The 20,064-nt window shown below is 42.0% G+C and overlaps 1 protein-coding gene across 3 annotated transcripts in view; it reads left to right on the top strand.

Moving 5' to 3' along the window:
* Nucleotides 1–8,659, top strand: part of LOC102026959 (chromosome unknown open reading frame, human C14orf105) — a 38,068-nt gene extending 29,409 nt beyond the window's left edge. For all 3 annotated transcript variants that reach the window (XM_005399207.1, XM_005399206.1, XM_005399205.1), the window contains one exon: nt 5,793–8,659. In XM_005399207.1, coding sequence (XP_005399264.1) covers nt 5,793–6,028 — 236 coding nt within the window. In that variant the 3' untranslated portion in view covers nt 6,029–8,659. The remainder of the gene's footprint in view (nt 1–5,792) is intronic.
* Nucleotides 8,660–20,064: the final 11,405 nt, after the last annotated feature.

Raw genomic sequence — 20,064 nt, 5'->3', positions numbered from 1 at the left:
ATTGAAAATCTCCTTGGGGCATCCATTTATCCTACGCTCCCAAGTATCAGAACAAAATATGCTTTATAGTCACATAGTGAAACACCTTTTCTAATAGAAAACCACCAAGAAAAGAGGCTCAGCTAAAATCACCACTTGAGAACAGGCCCAGGAAAAACCAGCATTGGTTTTGGAGGCTTTGGAGGGAGTCCCTGCTGTGGCACGTAGAGAAACAGCTTTTTTCTCTTCTCCTGAGGCTTTTTAAAGCAGCTTCTTTTTGTTCACACAGCCTTGGAGAGTGCTCATAAGCCAGTCCTGTGTCTGCCCTTACCATGTATTATCTCATTTAATCCTTGCACAACCTCAAAGGCACGAGTTGCTATTCACTCCAATGTGGCAGAGCTAGGATTCAAGGCCAGGACTTCTGACCTCCCACTGGTGTGGCTTCAGCAGGAGGCCAAGGACTCAGAAATCATCAGGGGAAATATTTATATATTGGGTGAGTCTTTGACTGATCTTTGGTTTTTCTCCGGTACCGGGAACCGAACTCACGACCTTGCGCTTGCCAGGCAGGCGCTTTGCCGCTGAGCTAAATCCCCAGCCCCCTCTTTGACTGATCTTTCAAGGGAAGGCTGTGACCTGGGGGCTTCCTAAAGGAAGTAGGAATGGCTGGAAGAGGATGATTGCATGTTCTCCTGCCCTTTGCCCTCCCGGGGTGGGTACCAAAAGCATATCTCAGGCAGGAGTGACCAGACAGGGAGGCGGCAGAACCAACAGAGGAGCTGGCAGGTTCCAGCTTCATGCTACTGAATCAGAATCACTGGGCGGAAGCCTACTTTAAAAATTTCCCAAGTGATTCAGATGATTAGTCAAACTTGGATGGATTCAATAACTCTTGAAAGCGATCTCAACACTTAATTTTATAAAATCTTTCTTTGCAATGACTGTGTATGTTTGTGTGTGAATATACAGAAAATGAGCCCAGAAGATGTAGATTATCTTAGCATGAGACAGAAATTCTAAGTCTCCTTCTTGGAATGAAACTGCGTTTAGTCACAGTCTCATGGAGAAAGACGGCTGCCGCCCCTCACCCGCCTGTGCTGCAGTTGTTGGACAGGGTGGGAGGGGCCGTGGATGTTTGTTTGATGACAGAGAGACTAAAATGCACACCAAAGCTGCCATTCTCTGTGCTTTAACTCTCATACCATCCTCCACACGTGAAAGTGTAGGGTATTGGGGTGACAGTGGACAGGGTTCCATTGATAAGGTGCTTCTAACCTTTTTAAGTGGATTCTAGCATCCTCTCTGTGCCAGTTCTGGGAAGTGAGGATTTTTCCCCCTCTCTTTCAGATCCGTAGAGGACAAGTCCATGCTCAAGGCCACACAGAGGGCGAGAAGCTGCTGGGGGGTGCTGCATGTTCAGGGTGCTGACTCGGAACTTGCACACTTCACTGCGCTGGGCAATGCTCTAGCAAGGGCTCCATGCTCCTCACTGCCGCAAGGCATCTTTACCTTCTCTCCCTGCCTCCTAAAGGTCCTTCACTCTGGTTTCTCCCACAAGTGAGCGGCGTCAAGATCATGCAGCTGAGTTCAGGCTACTCAGGGTCTGGTAGCTAATGTCCCTCTCAATGACATGCTTGCCCTTTCCTGTTCCCCTTTTGGGAGGTTGAATGAGAATCCCAGCTGTCTTGGGAGATAAAATCAGCTTGCTGCTGTATCTCTAAAGTGTAATCACCTGCCTTTATGTTACACATCTTTATATGATAAATTCCAGACAACTGTTAGCAATATAACTTATGTGACCACATAATATATACAAAGTGAGCCTCGCTCATTGGGGCGTACAGTTCTATGAGTTTTAATGTGTTTATGTGGCCCCTGCCCTTTCAGGATCATGATTTGAACATAGTAGGGGGAAAGGCACTGGAGTTAGAATCAAAGTCCTTCACTGAGCCCAGCAGCACACTCACTAAACAATCTCCACAAGAACAGGCCACTTTTGTTGCCCGGGGAGGGGCCAGCATGTAACAGTCTCCCAATAGAAACCAGTCATACGTGTTTTCTGCATGGCTTTGTTCTCTAAAGAGAAAGGATATGGCTAAATTGCAGTTATGGACTCTCCGTGAACCTGTGTCCACATGTGCAAATGGGGATAAATATTGTCTATCATATAAGTTTTATGTAGAAATTAATCTTGTATGTGTAAATGTCCATGGAAAATGCCATAAGAAATGTATGGGAATACAGGAAAATTTTGTGCTGTTGGTTTGGTTTATTTGGGGGTTTTGGGGGGTTTTTTGGTGCCAGGAATTGAACTCAGGACCTTGCGATTACCAGGCAGGCACTGTGCTGCTGAGCTATATCATGGGCCCAAGGCAAAATTTTAAAAGGTAGAATTTATGCCTTATAGTTAGCAACATAATGACTCACAGAAATGTCACCCTAAATCCATCATTTGAAAGTCACCTTCACAATTCTGGTCTTACCTGGCTACCTGTACTAGTTTTCTATAAAGTATGTTGCATTATTTTTTAAACTATAGGATTACCTGTGAAAATTGAGGGTATACTATAGAGTGATTCATCTTTCCTAAAACACATATTGTAAAATATGTAACCTCCAAACATTTTTCAGGCTTTATAACCCTTGTACTACCTAACTCATCTCTGTCCCTCCTCCACACACACAGAGGCAACTCTTGTTTTTCTCTCTTCCCAAATTAATTTTGGCGTGGAACATACTTTCCTCTACAATGTTTCACTCAAAGCCCTTTTAGGTTTTTGTAAGCTGTGTTTTTATTTTTATTGATTTTAAGCCTATAAACTGCAGTAAGTCAAACATTTTATAAAAATAATAAAACGTCTAGCTCAGAAGTGCTCAAACGGTAATGCTGTGTACACACAACCGTGTACATAAGACTTTCTGAGTGACAAGGGTTGATTTTCAAGGCTGACTGGGGATATTTTGCTCACAAGCTAACTTGAGACCTGAATTATCATAAGATCAAGGGTGTTGTCAGACATGTGCTATCATTAGTATCACATTAGTACCACATGGAGTAACAAACATTTTCTGTGTGAAAGTTTCTCCTTCTAGTCAGATGTTCTAGTACATTCCTCCTCTCAGTCTGTAGGATGCTTCTAGCAGTTCCTGGCTCATTTGCAGAGCAGAGATAATGGATACCTCTAAGCACCAGTGAAGACTTTCCCAGGTCCTCCTTACCATTACTTCTACATCCTAAAGTTCTCTGATCATTTATTGGTTGAGTCCTTTACTATTATACAGACAGCTATTGAGCACACACAGGTGCCAGGCATTGCTCCATGCTCAGCTCATGGTCGGGAGCCAGGCAGATGCAATGCCTGGGCTGTAGAGCCTTTTCAGGACACACCATGAACGAGATGTCCAGGCAGAGTATAACTGGCAAAGCTGGTAATCTGCGGAGCAGGGCAGCGTTCCACCGGGAAGTGACATTCCAATAGGACAGGAAGGAGCAAGAGTTCATGTGAGGGTGAGGACCAGGGATGCTGCAATGCTCAAAATTGTAACTAATGGCAGGATGTGCAGAAGCCCTGCACTGGGAGCGAGCATAATGCATTCTAGACACTGCGCAGAGACTCAGAGGATAAGCAGAGACGATTTCGGAGACTTCCACAGCGGCCTCGTGAGGCACGTCAAGTACGGATTTTGAACTCTACCTTAAGGTCAGTGGGAACACTGATAGGGCAGGGATGTAGTGTGATCAGGTATTTTTTAAAAAGGTCAGGGGAACTGCTTGGTTCCTCAAATGACTGGGCAGGTAATGGGGAAGATGTGATACTGTTTCCTGGACTGCAGCAACCAGGAGCAGAGCAGGTTTGTGAGAGAAGAGGTGAGGCTGATACATGGCCAGGTGAATGTCAAGGCGGAGGTGTCCAGCTTTGAATAAGTCCACTGTGGCTCAGAAGAGAGGTCAGGGCTGCAGACATGTCAGCTGTAGTGACCTATCAGGGCTCTGTAGCCAGACAACAGTCATAATCATGAAGATATTCCAGGGAAGAACAGGGAAGCCTTCCCTCAGGCAGAAAGGACTCTGCTGAATCACAAGGCACAAATCTTTACATCAAAATACTTGACTTTCAGTTCATCAAGGTGTATATATATTTAAAATGTCCCAGCACTCTGGGAGGCTGAGACAGGAAGATCTCAAGTTCAAGCCCAGTCTCAATTTAGTGAGACTCTGCTGCAAAATCAAAAAGGGTGGGGATGTAGTTAAATGTGACTGCCCTAGGTTTTAGCCTCAGTACTAAAAAAAAGTACATAGCTCTGTGAATGTCAGTCACACCTCAGTAAAGTAGATTTTTAAACATATGAGGCTGAAGAAAAAAGAAATGGTGGCTTTCTTATATGATAGAATGTAAGTGCTTAGATCAAGAGTTTAAATAAAATATGCTAAAAATTTTAATAGATAGTGATCACTAAGGTGATTCAAAATGCTTTATCCAGACTGGGGCAGGCCCTAGGCTAGATCTAGTATTGTTTTCCTGCTTAAAGGTGGTTGGGAAGATTTTATTTTCTTGAAAGCTAACCTTTCTCAAGCAAAACTGTGTTATTCTGGGAATTCTAAATGGATGCTGGATGCAGCTTAAATAAAATGTTAAAGTAAATACATATATATGCACACAAATACAATCTGACATCAAATGTAACTCTTCTAGTGAAAAAATAAAAATATAAAGCTGACTGACCCGTTGAGGTCCTAGTTCCCAATAAAGTCAGTTGATGTGAACATTAAATGTGAACATCGTGTACCTAGCACACAGTGAAAAGCACTGAGAAACACCATTTATCCAATATCCTTGTCCAATGTGTGTAACCTTAACTTAACCACAAGGAAACAATTCTTAAATGCCCAAGTCTAGGGTCATCATGCAAGATAATTAACCTGGATTCTTTAAAATGTCAGTGTTAATAAAAAATTAAGACAATGAAGATACAGGAGGAGAGAGGGAGTGAGAGAAAAGGAGAGGTAAGGTTTTTTAATTAAAAAAGATAAAGACGTGAGAAAATGAAATACAATGCATGATCCTAGATTGGATCCTGCACCTAAAAAAAAAGACAATAAAGCCAGCTATAAAGAGCATTATTGGAACCCCCATGGACATTTGGATAAGGATCATATATAGTAATACTTCAGTTCACAAATTCTTCTATTTGCAAACAGTTCAGCCAACTTCCCCACACAAACATGAACACAGCTCTCTTCTCCAAAATCTTACAACAAATTAAGTTCATAAGCCAGGATATTAGATCTCATTACATGAGTGTTAAATTTTCCAGTGAAAGTATTGTGCTGTAGTTATGTAGGGGAAATGCCCTTGTTCATAAGAAATTTATGGGGGCTGGGGATTTAGCTCAGTGGCACAGCGCCTGCTTGGGAAGCACAAGGTTGTGAGTTCGATTCCTGGTACCGGAGAAAAACCAAAAAAAAAAACAAACAAAAACATAAGAGATTTATGATGCTATCTGTAGGGGGTGTGACTACAACTAATTCTTAAGTGGCTCAGCTGAAAGCAATAGTGTGCAAAATGCTATAGATGGCTTAGAGTATTGGTATGTACTGTACTATTCTTGTGACTTTCAAAAGACTTAAAAATTTTCAAAATAACAACTAAAAATTTTTGATGCTTACAGAGACACCTGTTGGAAATATGTGTTTATTTGTGTATAGTTTTTAAAGTCCAATTTATTCTGTGTTCATAAAAACTTAGGCACTTAACTAAACCAAAAGAATTGTTAGAAAAAATTAAATTGAAATTTTTCATTTTTTGTAGGAAATTCACAGGATAAAGAATTTTTGGAATATCAAGCAAGGAACGGCTATTGTCCCCGGAAAATGGGCAAAATGGAAATGTGGTTCCAAGAACAAGAGGCCCGAGGACAGCTTTTCTGGGACAGTTCAAGCTCTGACTCAGAGGAACCACGCAGAGATGAGAAAAAACGTCAGCCACTAGTGAGGACCAGGACAGAGAGAATCACACTTGTTGATGAGTTTTTTGATCAGGAATAAGTTGGCTACTCACTAACCTAGATAGTAAGGATAAGCTTGATTCTCCACCAAATGTTTCAAGTTAGTATATGAACTGCTGTGAGGAAAGCAATTCTCTTTGGTAAACAGAAAGGCTATCTTCTTGTTAACAAGTTTGCCATTTATGCTACTAACTTGCTGATCAAAACCACCTTTCTGTGGGTGGCTGGACTCAGCAGGGTGGCTCTTCTGCTGGTCTCTTTTGAAATCTCTCAAGTAGTGGGAATCAGATGGCAGCTAGGACTGGAGTCATCTAAAGGCTGGACTAGGACTGAAACCACTGGACCTTGGTTATTCTCCATTCAGTCTCAGAGTTTCTTCACATGATCTTGATATCAGAGTAGTGAAATTTCCTTCACATCAGCTCAGGCCTCCTGAAAACAAATGTCCCAGGAGGAGGACTCAGAAGGTCCAGTCACAGAACTGGCTGAGCACCACTTCCTCCATATTCTGTTGGTCAACCCAAGACATGGCCAATGAAAAGAGTCCTCACAAGGGCACAGATGCCAAAATGTGGTCATTTGGGGTTCATATTGGAGTCTTGCCACCACCCCATGCTTTTACAAGCAAACTAGATTACTGGAAACAAATAGAAAAGAAAGTAGATGTGAGTTTTTAAAGAATAGTCATAGTTATGCTCTATTAGACATTAAACTCATTGAGGCCATATCAGAAAAGCTTCGAGAAAGGAATAGCATAATATTAAGTGTGGAAGGCCATTGTGAATCCAAATTCAAAACTGAGACCTCTTATATTGTTACATAGCATTTACAGCTGTTTAAAACTAAAAGGAATCTTAACATCCCTCAGTCCAAAATCTATTCCATTTATAAAAATTAGCTTTTTAAGCAAGTTTTTAAAGTACTTCTTTTGTGTAAAATTCAGCTCTGTGTTCAGCATAATCTGGCAACAGTTTTAAGCATCCAAAGGATTCCAAAAATTTACTTAAAAATTTTAAAACAAAGTGAAAACACCCTTCAATGGGAAATCTTCAAAATGAAAAAATAAAGGAAAATACCATGCGAGTATGACATTCGATCCATCCAGACCAGTTCCGAAGAAAATAAAAAACCTGAAGACTCAGAGAGGAATGCTCAGCTTTCCTCCAAGGATGGAAGGTGATTAGGCCTTCAGCATATCTACTGCAGTTCTTTGTGAGTACCTTTCTTTGGTACTAGATGAAAAGCTGATTTCCAGCAAAGGAATATGTAAACTGTTTGATAGCTAGGCTTCTCACGAGATAAGACCTTGGAGAGGACAAATAAGCCCAACATGCTCACCTTGGTGAGTGTGGAAACCTGAGAGTGGGATGGGAAAGCCCCAGTGCTGAGGCTAGGAGGACAGAGCAGACCTTCGTCACTGCACTGTCACCTAGAATTGGACAAAGCTCCTTCTGCAAACTCACTGGACTGTGAGCAACTGGAGGACACAGACCACATCTTTCTCCTGTAGCATCTCTGCTTCCGAGCACATCTGGTGCAGTTTATTATTTAATTCTTGCTGAATTTATGTGTTAACTAGTTAATTAGAGAGGGACTTGTTTCTCTCCAGCTATGCAGTGCTCATACTCATTTCCACCATTTCTCAAGAGTCTTATACATACCAGGCTGATTAGACAATGAAGACAGGGACCTTCTTCAAAATCTCTTGGAAATTCTACCTTGAAATGCAGCCTAGACTGAACATTGCTGTGTGGTACAGAGCTATAAATGTATGAAGATGAAGATACCATAGCTCAGAATATTCTCAAAACTCTGTAAGAATAGGTTCACTGCAAAGACAGTCATATCCTCTCCATTTATTTGCTTGCTCCACGCTGAACTCTTTTTCACTCAACTCTAAATTCAGGAATTTAAAACTGATAATAATGATCATAATAACTGCTAACATGTATGGGCTCCCTATGTGTGCAAGGTACTCTTCACACACTTGGCCCATGTGATCTTCACATCAGCTTTGTGTGTCAATATTAACATCACCCTTGTCTTACAGATGAGGAGTCAGAGGCACAGAAAGCTTCATCCAGCAGGACTTCCATTTGGGCTGCGCCCGTTATTTAGCAAAAGAGACTTGTTGGGAGGTGGGCCCTTCTCTCTTTTACCCAATTTGACTTCAAACACAGCAGCTTCATTTTATGGCACCCCACATTTCTTTTATGTGATGTGTTTAGGGTTTTGTTTGGTGTTTTAGAGGTGGAACAGCATGCTAGAAGCGTTTGTGGGATCTGCTTTAGAAAGAAGAAATAGCTTAACCCATAGCTGGGCTGTGGGCACAGAGAAGGCAGAAGGCGCCAGAGCAGGCAGGTGCTGCCAGAAAGCCGCAGCCTGTAGCACAGAGTGCGCTCGGTGGCGAGCACTCAGGGAGAGCGTGCTCGACGCTGGCCACAGGTTAGGTGTTGAATGATTTTAAAAAAAACTTACAGTCAAGATTTCTCGGCCTACCTTTTGCTTTCGGCAGGTGGCAAAGAGGTCTAGCACTGGGGTGTTGTTTATTTGAAGTTTCCATGTGCATCTAATGTTGAAAACGTAAGAATGAATCTAAGTGTGAATGTGGTGCACACCTGTAATCCCAGCATCTGGGAGGCTGAGGCAGGAATAGTGCCACGAGTTCCAGGCCAGCCTGGGCTACTTAGTGAACCCAAGGCCAGCCTGAGCTATACAGTGAGACCTTGTCTCAAAGATAGAAAAAGACAAAAGTCAGTTTTTGCACTACAAATATACTCTATTTTACCAAAATATATCAACTTCTATCTAAAAGCAGCAAATTCTAAGGTAATTTTTTATGTTACATGTATGAGATCCAAAATACCACAAAGTAATAGAGCTTGCTTAGTTTGCTAGTGATTGTCTGAGAATACCAGTCTTGTAGTTAATCCTGAATCTGTTCTGTCCGTGTTCAGCCATGATAAACACAGCTGTTGCTGGTGAGAACTGTAAAATTCAGCTTAGAGGGAAAGTGGTCAATTTTCTTTAACTGAAACTTTCTCCAGCTTTGGAAAGAAAAAGGGCAGTGTGTGACCAAACGTGTACTTTCTCTTGTGAACATGGTACTTTCCTTCCAGCTCTGAATTTTTCACAAGAAAATAATTTTTTATTGCATACCACCAGAAAATTTGTTTCTCTGAATTGCTCTTTGAAAATAAAATAGGGCTAGTTGTTTTTTTTTTGTTTTTTTGTTAACAAAACAGCAGTGAGCTGTTTTTCCTGATCCCTCTGTGTTGATAATTCTGAGTTAGTGTCATGGGGCTCAGCAAAAGATGACTGTGCTGAGGTCGCCTATGAGACAGCCTCAGAAGCGGATGGAACGTTTGATGCTGGTGTGGAGCCTCTCAAAACAGAGGCGGAGCCAGCTCCCCTTCCTGCCCGGGCAGCTGGCCATCGGGCTGCACCAGGACTGACTGCTCCTCCCTTGCATGCACACCGCAGCCTTTCTCACACAGCACTGCGCAGCCCACGGATTAGCGTCCTGCGGAGCACATGGAGAACTTGGCTGGGGAAGGCCAGAGTGGGAACATTCTGAATGGCTCGTTTTTCAACAAGTATTACTCAAGTACAGAACAACTAGTGATACAATTGATTTGAAACATTAAGAAAAAAATAAAGCAGGTGCGAGGCAAAGATGGAGTGGCTTGTTTGAGGCAAGGTGCTCAGAGCAGGCGGTCTGAGGAAGAGCTCAGAATAAAGGGAGGGTGCATGCCACGGGAGGATCCAGACAGCCTGTGCAAAGGCCCCCAGGGCAAGGCAACAGGAAGGCCAGGATGGCAGAGACAGCAAAGGGGAGGATACTAGCTCATTTCTGTTACTGAACAAAAATGCCTGAGGCTGGGTACTGTATTTTAAAGTGGGGTTTCTTTAGCTCTTAATTGTGGAGGCTGAAAATCAAAACCCAGGCAGCCCATTCTGCTCCATGTGAGGGCCCTTGACTTTCTCACTCCTGGCAGGCAGCCTCATGGTGGGATCCTGCTCAAATCCATGCTGAAACAGGAAGCAGAGAGACTCAGGGAGCAGGCTTCCTCTTCACAGAAACCTGCACTGGTGAAACCAACCCACATCTGCCCAAAAATCCCATTATTGTTGTCTCGGTTCCCAAACTCACTTCTCATCATGATTCTGGTCACAAACTGAACCAGAGGAGAAACAGATCGAATTTCCCCATAAGCACTGAACCTAACCATTGACTTTGATTCAGTTCTCATCTAACTCAGTTTGCAACCAGAATTCTGGAAAGAAAGAAGTTTGTGAACGGAGTCACTGTAGCAATTCCATCTAAGAACAGCACCCTCAATGCCCGGCCACCCTGCTAGGCTGCCTCTTTACTGGTTCTACCACCTCCCTCCCAACATCATGGCATGGGGACTCGGTTTCCAGTACTGAACTTCTGGGGTACAAATTTCACCAAACCATGGCAGATGGACAAACAGGGATGTCACCAAAAGGGTGGGCAGGGCCCCGGTAAGAGGAGCCCAGAGGACTACAGTACGATTGGCTTGAAGCACGGCCGGACTGTGGAGATGGAGGGTGTAGCATGACGCTCAGGAGCCCAGGATTGCAGACCCACATTCACGCAGCCCTCTGCCCTGGGGAGCGCCTTGGCACTTCACTTTCTACAGTTTCAGTCCGGTTCTCTGGGAGCAGACAAGGTCCCAGGGCGTGTCAGTTACTTAGATGATCCCAGCACAAACCAGTAGGCAGGTGGGGAAGGGAGACAGGGAAGGCAGCCAATGGAGAGGTAAAATAAAAAAGTCCTCTGGGTAACAAGCTCAGGCTTGCTAGGAAATTCTGTGTCTCAGAGTTGGCTGCCTGAGGGAGAAGCATGCTAGGGTTCTGCACAACCTGGGTCAGTCACTGGTGAGTGGGGCTGGGGTGCAGGGAGATGAAACCCTGCTCCAGCACCTTCCATGTGCAGTGTGTCCTCAGGTCTCACTAACACAGAATGTTCCCAGGCTCCCAAATACCGATGCTGGCAAAGCCTGGCCGAATGAAATCTGAAGGGTTTGGGTGGAGCGACCTACAGTTTACCACAACTTGGATCTATGTATCCCTCATGCAAACTACAGATTAGGGGCAATAATGAAGTGTCAGTGCAGGCTCATGGGTTTTAACCAAAGCACCACTCTGAAAAGGACACAGACGGTGGAGAAGGCTCCGCACATGTAGTAGCAGGTGGCACTCACACAGTCTCTTCCCCTCAATTTTGCTGTGAACTAAGCCATCTCTTAAACACTAACTCGAGTTTGTAAAACTGTCTTATTTCCCCCTCAAACCCCCTTTCTGTCATAAGCCCTTTCTTGTCAGGTAGTATTGGGCAAGCACCAGCCATTCCCAGAATCTGACTGGAAGGAGGTTGAGTCAAGGCTACACTTACTTGGGATTTAGTGAGATACGTTTGTATGATTCACTACATGTAATTACATTATCGCCAACTGTATCAGTCACTGTTCACTAGAGAAACCAATTTAATATAAGATATACAAATATATAAGAATCTACAGGATTGGCTTACAATGACCACGCACAGAGTCAGGGGTGGAAGAGCGCAAAAGGCCCATCTGTGCACTGGAGACAGAAAGATCCAGTCAAAGACCTGGAGCTCACTGCAGTGTCCCATGCGAGTCTGTATCAGGAGCTCCTGGGTCTGCGCTGGAAGCCAAGAGACACCGTCCAAGGTGAAGGCGAAGACTGGAGCACCTCCAAGGCAACAGAAGCAGCCTTCCTTCTTCGGTCCCTTTTATCCATTCAGGCCACAAGCCTACTGGTTGGTGCCACCCACACCCAGGGTGGATCTACTCTCTTCAGTAAGTCCCTTCAGCCACACCCAGAACGACGCTGGCCCAGTTTAGTTGGGCATTTCTTACTGCAGTTGATGCAATCAGCGAACCATCACAGCAAGCACAGTGACCAAGAATGGCTGTCAGGAACACCACTGACTCACTGGGAGATGTGACACCAGGCACACAGCCAGGTAAGTTAAAGAAGATCTACACACCACACAGCCACCACGAAGAAAAAAAAAGGGGCAGAACATGTAGCCGACATGCCAATAAGAGAAAAGAAAAGCATTACAAAATCCCCAAAAGGCAGAAAAAGAGGAAAAGAATGGAAAGAAGAAAACATTAAAAAAAATTCAAACAGGGAGGTGGCAGGTTTCAACTCAGCTATCCCAGTGATTGTATTAAACATACATAGTCAACAGCACAATTTAAATGTGGAAATGATCAGACTGGACAACAGCACAAGCAGCAGCTCTACACTGTCTACAAGAAACACACTTTAAATACAAAGCCACAAATAGGTCAAAAGAAAGGGGATAGAACAAGATATACAGTGCCAATACTAATCAAAAGAAAGCTGGAGTGGACATTTTAATATTAGACATAGTACATTACAGAGTAGACGTGATCTCCATTAGCAGCCCAAGTTATGTATCCTTCCAACGTAGCAAGAACAGAAGCAAAAGATCATATTTTGTGTTCCCCCAGTATGAAAATCTAAGAGAACACAAAACATGATCTTTTGTTTCTGTTCTTGCTAAATTGGAAGTGACCTTCAAGAGGCTGAGTTACCAACTGATTTTGATACATACTGACTTATCTTATTGATAAACGTTTCACAACTATTTGAAAAGGAATTTACTTTGTGTACAGTGTGTTTTTGGCACATGCACACACACACACCACTCACTCCCTGCTTCTATAAATAAAAGAAACAAGAACTCCACTATTTCTCTAGAATGGTACATACCAACACAGGTCTTCTTCAGCCTAAAGAATGGATAAGTTTGCCACCTACTGACCTTTTGCTCAAGTACCTTGTTCCCCGTGAAAGTGTTTATTTTAATTCAAAGGTAATGCTACTTATTGAGGCCTTTAGCCTTTTGCAACTGCTGCCCAGTAAGTTGTGAAAGCTGCTTTTTGTTTTGTTTTGTTTTTAAAAATTCAGGAGCTCTGGTGCACATGCGCAGCACTAAGGAGGCTGAGGCAGGAGGATTGCTGTAAGTTTGAGGCCAGCCTGGGCTACATAGGCGAATACAAGGCCAGCCTGAAATGTATAGTGAGACTCTGTCTCAAAAAAAAAGAAAGAAAGAAAGAAAAGAAAAGAAAAGAAAAGAAAAGAAAAGAAAAGAAAAGAAAAGAAAAGAAAGAAAAAAGAAATCAGAAGAGAAGAAAACCAAGAGCTCAAAGACCCCCACATGAACGTTAAGCATCTTTCATGCTGCTTGGAGTGCCCTCTGCTGGTCATTCTCATTACATGTACTGAGTTTTTGGTTTTTTGTTTTTTGGGGTGTTTTTTAGTTTTTTGAGAGACAGGGTCTCCCTATGCAGTTTAGGCTGACCTCGAACTTACTGTGTAGCCTAGACTGGCCTCGAACTCATGGCAATCCTCTTGCCTCAGCCTCCCGAGTGCTGGGATTATAGGTGTGTACCACCGTGCTCAGCTTTATACTCCTTAATTTAAGAGAAATAGAAAGTTAGAGGAAGGTTTTCCTCTAACATTTCTTCCTCTGGTCTTCTCACCTCCTCTAGCACTTCCTCCTGTCTACTTCCTTGCTTGGTGTTTGCTCACCTGCCAGTCTTTCCTGATGACCCTTTCTTGGAAAGCAGGTAGGCAGACTCTAACCTGTTTTCAGCTGCTTCTATTTTTCCCATTATTATTTGCAAGGTTTCCTGTTATACAGCTTATGACTTCCTTCTTGATTAATGTTTCCAAGGCAGTTCTAAAGATAGGCTATAAAAGGCATACCAAGTCTTTAAAATAAGATCTAATTACCGGTATGGTAATCAGAGGCAAGCACATAAAGCCATGCCTAGTTATTATGCAGTGATCCCTACGGAACAGGCTGTGAGTGTGTGCGGACAAGATGTACTGCCCACTGAATTCTGAAGGCACAATCTGTCCCTGAAACTTACTCTGCCTTTTTCACTTCACTTTTCATCTTTCAGCCATCTCTCTTTGCTCTGCCAAATCTTTTGACCTCTGGTTCTTTCTCATTTTACCAGGGGGAACTGATTTTCATATTGGGGAAACAATATGAAATCTCAAATTTTGTATTCCTGTAGATACCAGAATATAACATATCTGCCCATATATCAAGCCATAGGGTAATAACGGGGCTTGACTAGTGCATTTCCGAGATCCCTTGTGGTCACCTGATTCTCACCCACGCTGACCTTTAGGGCAGAGGGCCAGTGCTCAGGAGAGAGGACTCTTATCTCCTGCCCACCCTGGTCCCAGGTAAAAGTGAACAAAGGCCAGAGAGCCCTCTCACCCCAGGCCTCAGGATAATGGGACCTACGGCACCCTCCCTCCACACCACACTAGCCTGGCTGTCAGAATGCACCCAAAAACAAGATCCAACTCTGTGTTGTCTAAAAGAAACCCTGTTTAAATATAAAGACACCTATACATTAAAAGGAAACGAGTATAGAAAGAGATACCATGCTAATACGAATTAAAAGAAAGTGGAAGTAGCTATATTAATTTCACAGTAAATTTTAAAGCAAGGAAAATGATCAGAGATACTGTATCTCCCCTAAAATAATACCTAACTGGCAAATAAACTGTAGCATGATTTTTTCAGGATGCTCATAAGAGGAACCCTACCCCAAAATAAGCCCCAGTTAAGACTATTTGCCAGACAAATGCATTTAGTACATCTGTTGCAACACATGAGGGACTTACTGAATTATAAAATAATATTAATATATAATTAAATATCAATATTTGCACTAATATTTAAAATAAATAATATAAATGTTAATTAAATATTTGTAAATACCCAAGTGGGCTCCCTTGGACAAGAGGTAAATACCGATATAAACAGATGAACTTGAGATTTATTGCTCAATGACCCATCAGAGTACAGCCACAAAGCACTAGTAATGTGTTCATTTGACAATGAACACATGCAATGGTCTTTAATATTAATCTTCATCATTCACTATGTTGACTGTCATAACAGATGTATAATGCACCCATGTGAAATAAACACTTTCTGAGTGTTGGTGCCTGCAATTTTTCATCCTTTTGTGTGGACCACCTTTCTGAGTTTTCATCCTTTTCATTGCCACTCCTGCCTTGTAAGTCTCCCATTAACACTGGACTTAATGGAAACTTTGGGAAGCCCTGCTTGCAAGAAGTCAGGACTAGAGTGAAGAATTCATGGGACAAAACCACTGATGCTATGTGGCCAAGGCAGTATGAACAGGCTACGTGCACAAGAGGCAGTCATTTGAGGAGGGCTCCATTGTTGGACATGAGAGATCAAGGCCACTGGCTCTACAGGAAATAGAATCATGAGAAATTCAGGCCAGAACTTGGGGTTTGGAGGGATATGATGATATTCCACAAGATGATGACATGACTGTATTTGAATAAATGTAGATTTTTGTACATGAATAAATGTAGGTTGTTTTACTTGAAAAAATAAGACATTCCCTGAAAATAAGCCCTATTGCATCTTCTGTGGCAAAAGTTAATGTAATACCCAGTCCTATTTTGGGGAGAAATATGGTTAATAGGACCATTATAAAATAATGAAGGGGTCGATTTTCCAAGAGGACATGATAATACTTAATGTGTATGTGACTTAACAGCAGAATGTCAAAACCACCAAGCAAAAACTGATAGAACTTCAAGAAGAAATACATTAATCCACTGTTATAGTTGGAGACTTCAGTACCTCTCCATCAGAAATGATAGACCCCAAAGGTAGAAAATCAGTAAGGACACAGTCAAACTCAACAACACCATAAGTCAACTGTATATAATAGATATGTAAGATTAATTCATTCAGTAATAGCAGGATATATATTCTCAAGACTACAGATTCACCAGGATAGACCATATTCTGAACCATAAAACAAAGAGTAACACATTAAAAAGACTAGAAGTTATACAATGTCTGCTCTTAGAGCACAATGGCATTAAACTAAAAGTCAATAGAAAAATAGCTGGAAAATCCCAAAACACATGGTCGTTAAAGTAACACATTCCTAAATAATACATGAGTCAAAGTAGAAATCTCAAAAAATTTTTAAAATATTTTTAATTAAATAAAAATGAGAATACAAAATGTCCAAATTTGCACTTTCTGCAGAAGTTCTGGAAATCCTCTTTTGTGAGTGTCTTTCATAGGTAGGTAGGAGATAGACAGACAGACATGATAACAGGGTGAGCAGATACAAAAATATGCCACTGATCTGTTTCTCTGAAGAACCTACACTAACAGAGACTAAAGACTATCATACACTGGATTTTGTCTGGTTCTTGAGCCTCAACTCTGACAGAGCAACACAGCAAAGCTCAGAGACCCCTGTACACATAGTGGGACACATCTGAGGAAAAGACCCTGAGCTTAGAAAATTCTGGTATCTTACATAGATAAGTAAGCTTTCCTGCCCTCTACTCTAGAGGGAGAAGCTACCTTTCTTCCAAGATTATCACTATGGAAAGGAAATGTAGGAAAATGCAGTTAAAATTTCTTCTTGCAATATAGAGACACACTCAGGAAACCCTTGGAGAATTGTCTTCCACCATTCTGGCCATCTGACCAATCTTCAAATCACAAAGCCTGGGGGAACCAGACCTCCTATGTCTCTGGAGAACATACATAAGAGTTTACCACCTAGGAGATATTCTTACCAAAGAAAGTGAATGTGAATCTAATCAAATGTAGATCTCTGCCTACCAGTTTGCTGGAAGTACAGATAACAAGTTTTAATTAATTCTGTATTTCAAAGTAGCCAGCAGGGAGGAGTTTGAAAGTTCCCAACACAAGGAAGTGATAAATGAAGTGATGGAGATACTAAACACCCTATCTGGTTATTATATATTGTGTACTGGTATTGAAATGTGACACTGTGCTCCATAACTATACAATTACTGTGTGTCAAGTTAAACTTTTTAATCTTTTTTTTGTTTGTTTTTCCGGTACCAGGAATCGAACTCTCGACCTCATGTTTGCCAGGCAGGCGCCGTGCCACTGAGCTAAATCCCCAGCCCCCAAGTTAAACTGTTTTAAATGAAAAGCACAACTGGGGGGAATCAGCCTAATTTAGAATATGGAATATTATGTGAGATAAATGATCCAGTTTATGCAATTAATAAATAACATTTTTAAGTGGGAGGGGAAAGAATAGTTACGGATTAAAAGACTTGGGAAGTATTTCAATGTGTGGCCCTTGTTTGACCCTAACCTAAGCAAATCAATTTTAGGACAATCACTAGACAATGGGGGAGATTTATGCATAGCAGGGATTGTATCTAATATTATAATTATACTGAAGAATTATTATTAAAAGTTATAATGGATTAGGGCTATGTTCTGTAAATTTCTTGAGTTAGTGACTGAACTATTTGTAGGTAAAATGACATGACTTTGGTATATGTTTTAAATAACTTCTATGTCATGACCAACAAGGACAATGGAAGAGCAAACATCAGATGAGCTCAGCAACATACTACTAATGATTAAAACTGGGTGATGAGCACAAACAAGCCCACGACACTCTTTTCTCCTCTTTAGTTAGGAAATTTTCTAACAAAAGGTTTCATAAGTAAATAAAACTGTGCAAGAATTTTTTAAAGAATCAGACAAAAGTGAGGCATGATAATTACAAGTATAGAGCTCCTAGGAGACTTGGGTAGAGCAGCTTTGATGCAGGTTTTGGAGAAGCATGAACCATGCCCTTCAAAGGAGGGACTTCTATCTCTCCATTTCAGTGTGGAGTCATTTGTAACTTTTATTTACTGAGGCAATAGAGTTTCTATGGGGAAAAATAGTAAGAAAGGCGAGATTTCTTTTAGAAGTATGGGAAAATAGAAGAGGGGAGCAGGGGAGGCCAACTTTTACTGGAAAGAGAGAAAAAGAAATAAGGAAGGACAGGAAGAGGGAGAGAGAGAGAGAGGACAGGAGGCAAGGAGGGAGTTGAGGCACAGAAAGGAGAGGTGTAAAGAGAACACGGAAGGGGAAAAGGAAAGAAATGAAAAGCAAATGAACAGAAACCAGGGTATGTTTTCTTTGGGCTTTTCCCCCAGGATTCCACTCTACCTTTTTGAGGCAAAATTTGGCACTATTTTCTTTCTGCATTTTAAAAAATCCCTCTTGTCATTCTTTTTTCAGCACATTCTGACATATTAGGCACTGTGCAAAGGGCGAAGAACAGGGAGCAGAGCCAGATGTATCCCCTTCTCCCTTGGCTTTTACCATTTAGTGAAGAAGATGCTTGTTAATCCAAGAGGCACATAAAGGAGCGTTATCAACTGAGACGAATGCAAGGAAGAACAGTTTCTATAAAAGCAAATAACACAACTTGGGGAGGCAAAGACAACACTCCTAAGGCAGTGATCTTGCTGGTGCTGAGACCTGAAGTGTAAGCAGGTCTGCCTGGCTTCACCCTTTCATGCGTGGAGTGTCTGCTTTCCTGAATAGCATGCTTGCTCCTGAGAGGGAAAACAAAATCAAAATGCAAGATGTTGTCCAAAATGTTTATTGCTGGGGCTGGGGATTTAGCTCAGGGACACAGCACCTGCCTGGCAAGCGCAAGGTCGTGAGTTCGATTCTCGGTACCGGAAAAAAAACACCCAAAACCAAAATGTTTAAAAAAGCACTGAGTTTAAAGACAAAGACCAAGGATTTCCACAGCCAGTTAGCACCCAGCTCTGTGATCATGCGCAATCTTCACACACTCCCACACCCTCTCATCTGTGGAATGTGATGACATCACCTAACCACCAGGTGATTCATGAAGACTGAATGTAACCATCTCTGTGAAAGCATGACACCCAGGCGATTAAATAGATACTGGCTGTCAGTTCACTTTTCTTCTGCCATAGAGCATCATTTATCCAGTCATCTGTCCTTGTTCAATAAGGAACATCAAAGAAACGAAAAAGACTTTAATCAGGGATTGTGCAGCTCATGTTTGCAGTCTGTCTTGTTTCTCAGTCTTACTTAGTAAGAACACTCACCAGCCAAACCTAGATATCATTCTCCTGCCTAAAGTCCTGGGTAATCAGTGCATCTGGGAGGCAGCCTGCTGCAGGGCTGAGGTTACAGGCTCTGGCTTTGGTGCCATCTCCTCCAGAAACACCAGCACAGCCTTGACACATGGGAGTTGATAAATAAGCTGACATATTTGTCCTATAAGTACAGGCATTGGCAGCAAACTGTAAGGGCACTGATTTACTTGCTTTTGAAAGCCTTGATGGCTCCCAATAGCCAACTCAGCCTTGCATCGCCCAGGTTTCCTACTCCTCTGGGATTCAATGAAAGCATGTTAAAGCAGTGTTGTTAAACCAGTGTTTTCATGGTGGGCCTTATGCTACCTGTTCCTGACACTCCTGGGGATCTTATTAAGATGTAGACATTCCCCTGAGCAACTGACTCAGGTTTCTCGGGGAGGACCAAGGGCTCTGCACTGGTAACCATCAAGTTTTGATGATCACAAAAATCTGAAGACTGGTCAAACAAACTCAAGGTTTCAATCCACATACTAAGGCTTCAAGGACTATCTTCAATAAATAGTGCACCCAACCAAGACCACATTTAAGTGCACTGAAATGCTGAATTCCTAAGGGTTGCTTATGATAAAAAAAAAAAAAAAAGGCAATCTGAGAAGTCTAAATTGCAAAGTAAGAGATCTTAAAATCTGATCTTCAGATTCTTACCACCTTAACCAAGCAAATGGGTTGATGACTAAAATAGGCAGGTGTGTCTGTAACACAATAAAATGATGACTTTAAAGGCTTCAATAAGGTACTCTGTCAGTCTCTGACAATAACAATACCACAGTAGGCAATCACTTGCCAAGTCAGACATTATCTATGACAACTAAATGTGAACCTCTGGCTTTTTACTTGTCTCTTTTGAACTTTGAGTTGGAGTTAGAAAAAACTTTGTAACTTCTGCTACAGGATTAATTAGAAAAAGATATATATATATATACACACACTGTCTGTTCTACTTCCATTTCCCTTAAATGGGGTCAAAAATTTGGCTGGTATAGCTAGTGTAGTCAG

This window comes from Chinchilla lanigera, unplaced genomic scaffold (genome assembly GCF_000276665.1).
Source record: "Chinchilla lanigera isolate Chin_1 unplaced genomic scaffold, ChiLan1.0 scaffold00065, whole genome shotgun sequence".
In the NCBI taxonomy this organism is placed as follows: Eukaryota; Metazoa; Chordata; class Mammalia; order Rodentia; family Chinchillidae; genus Chinchilla; species Chinchilla lanigera.
This window is presented reverse-complemented; position numbering and strand designations above follow the sequence as displayed.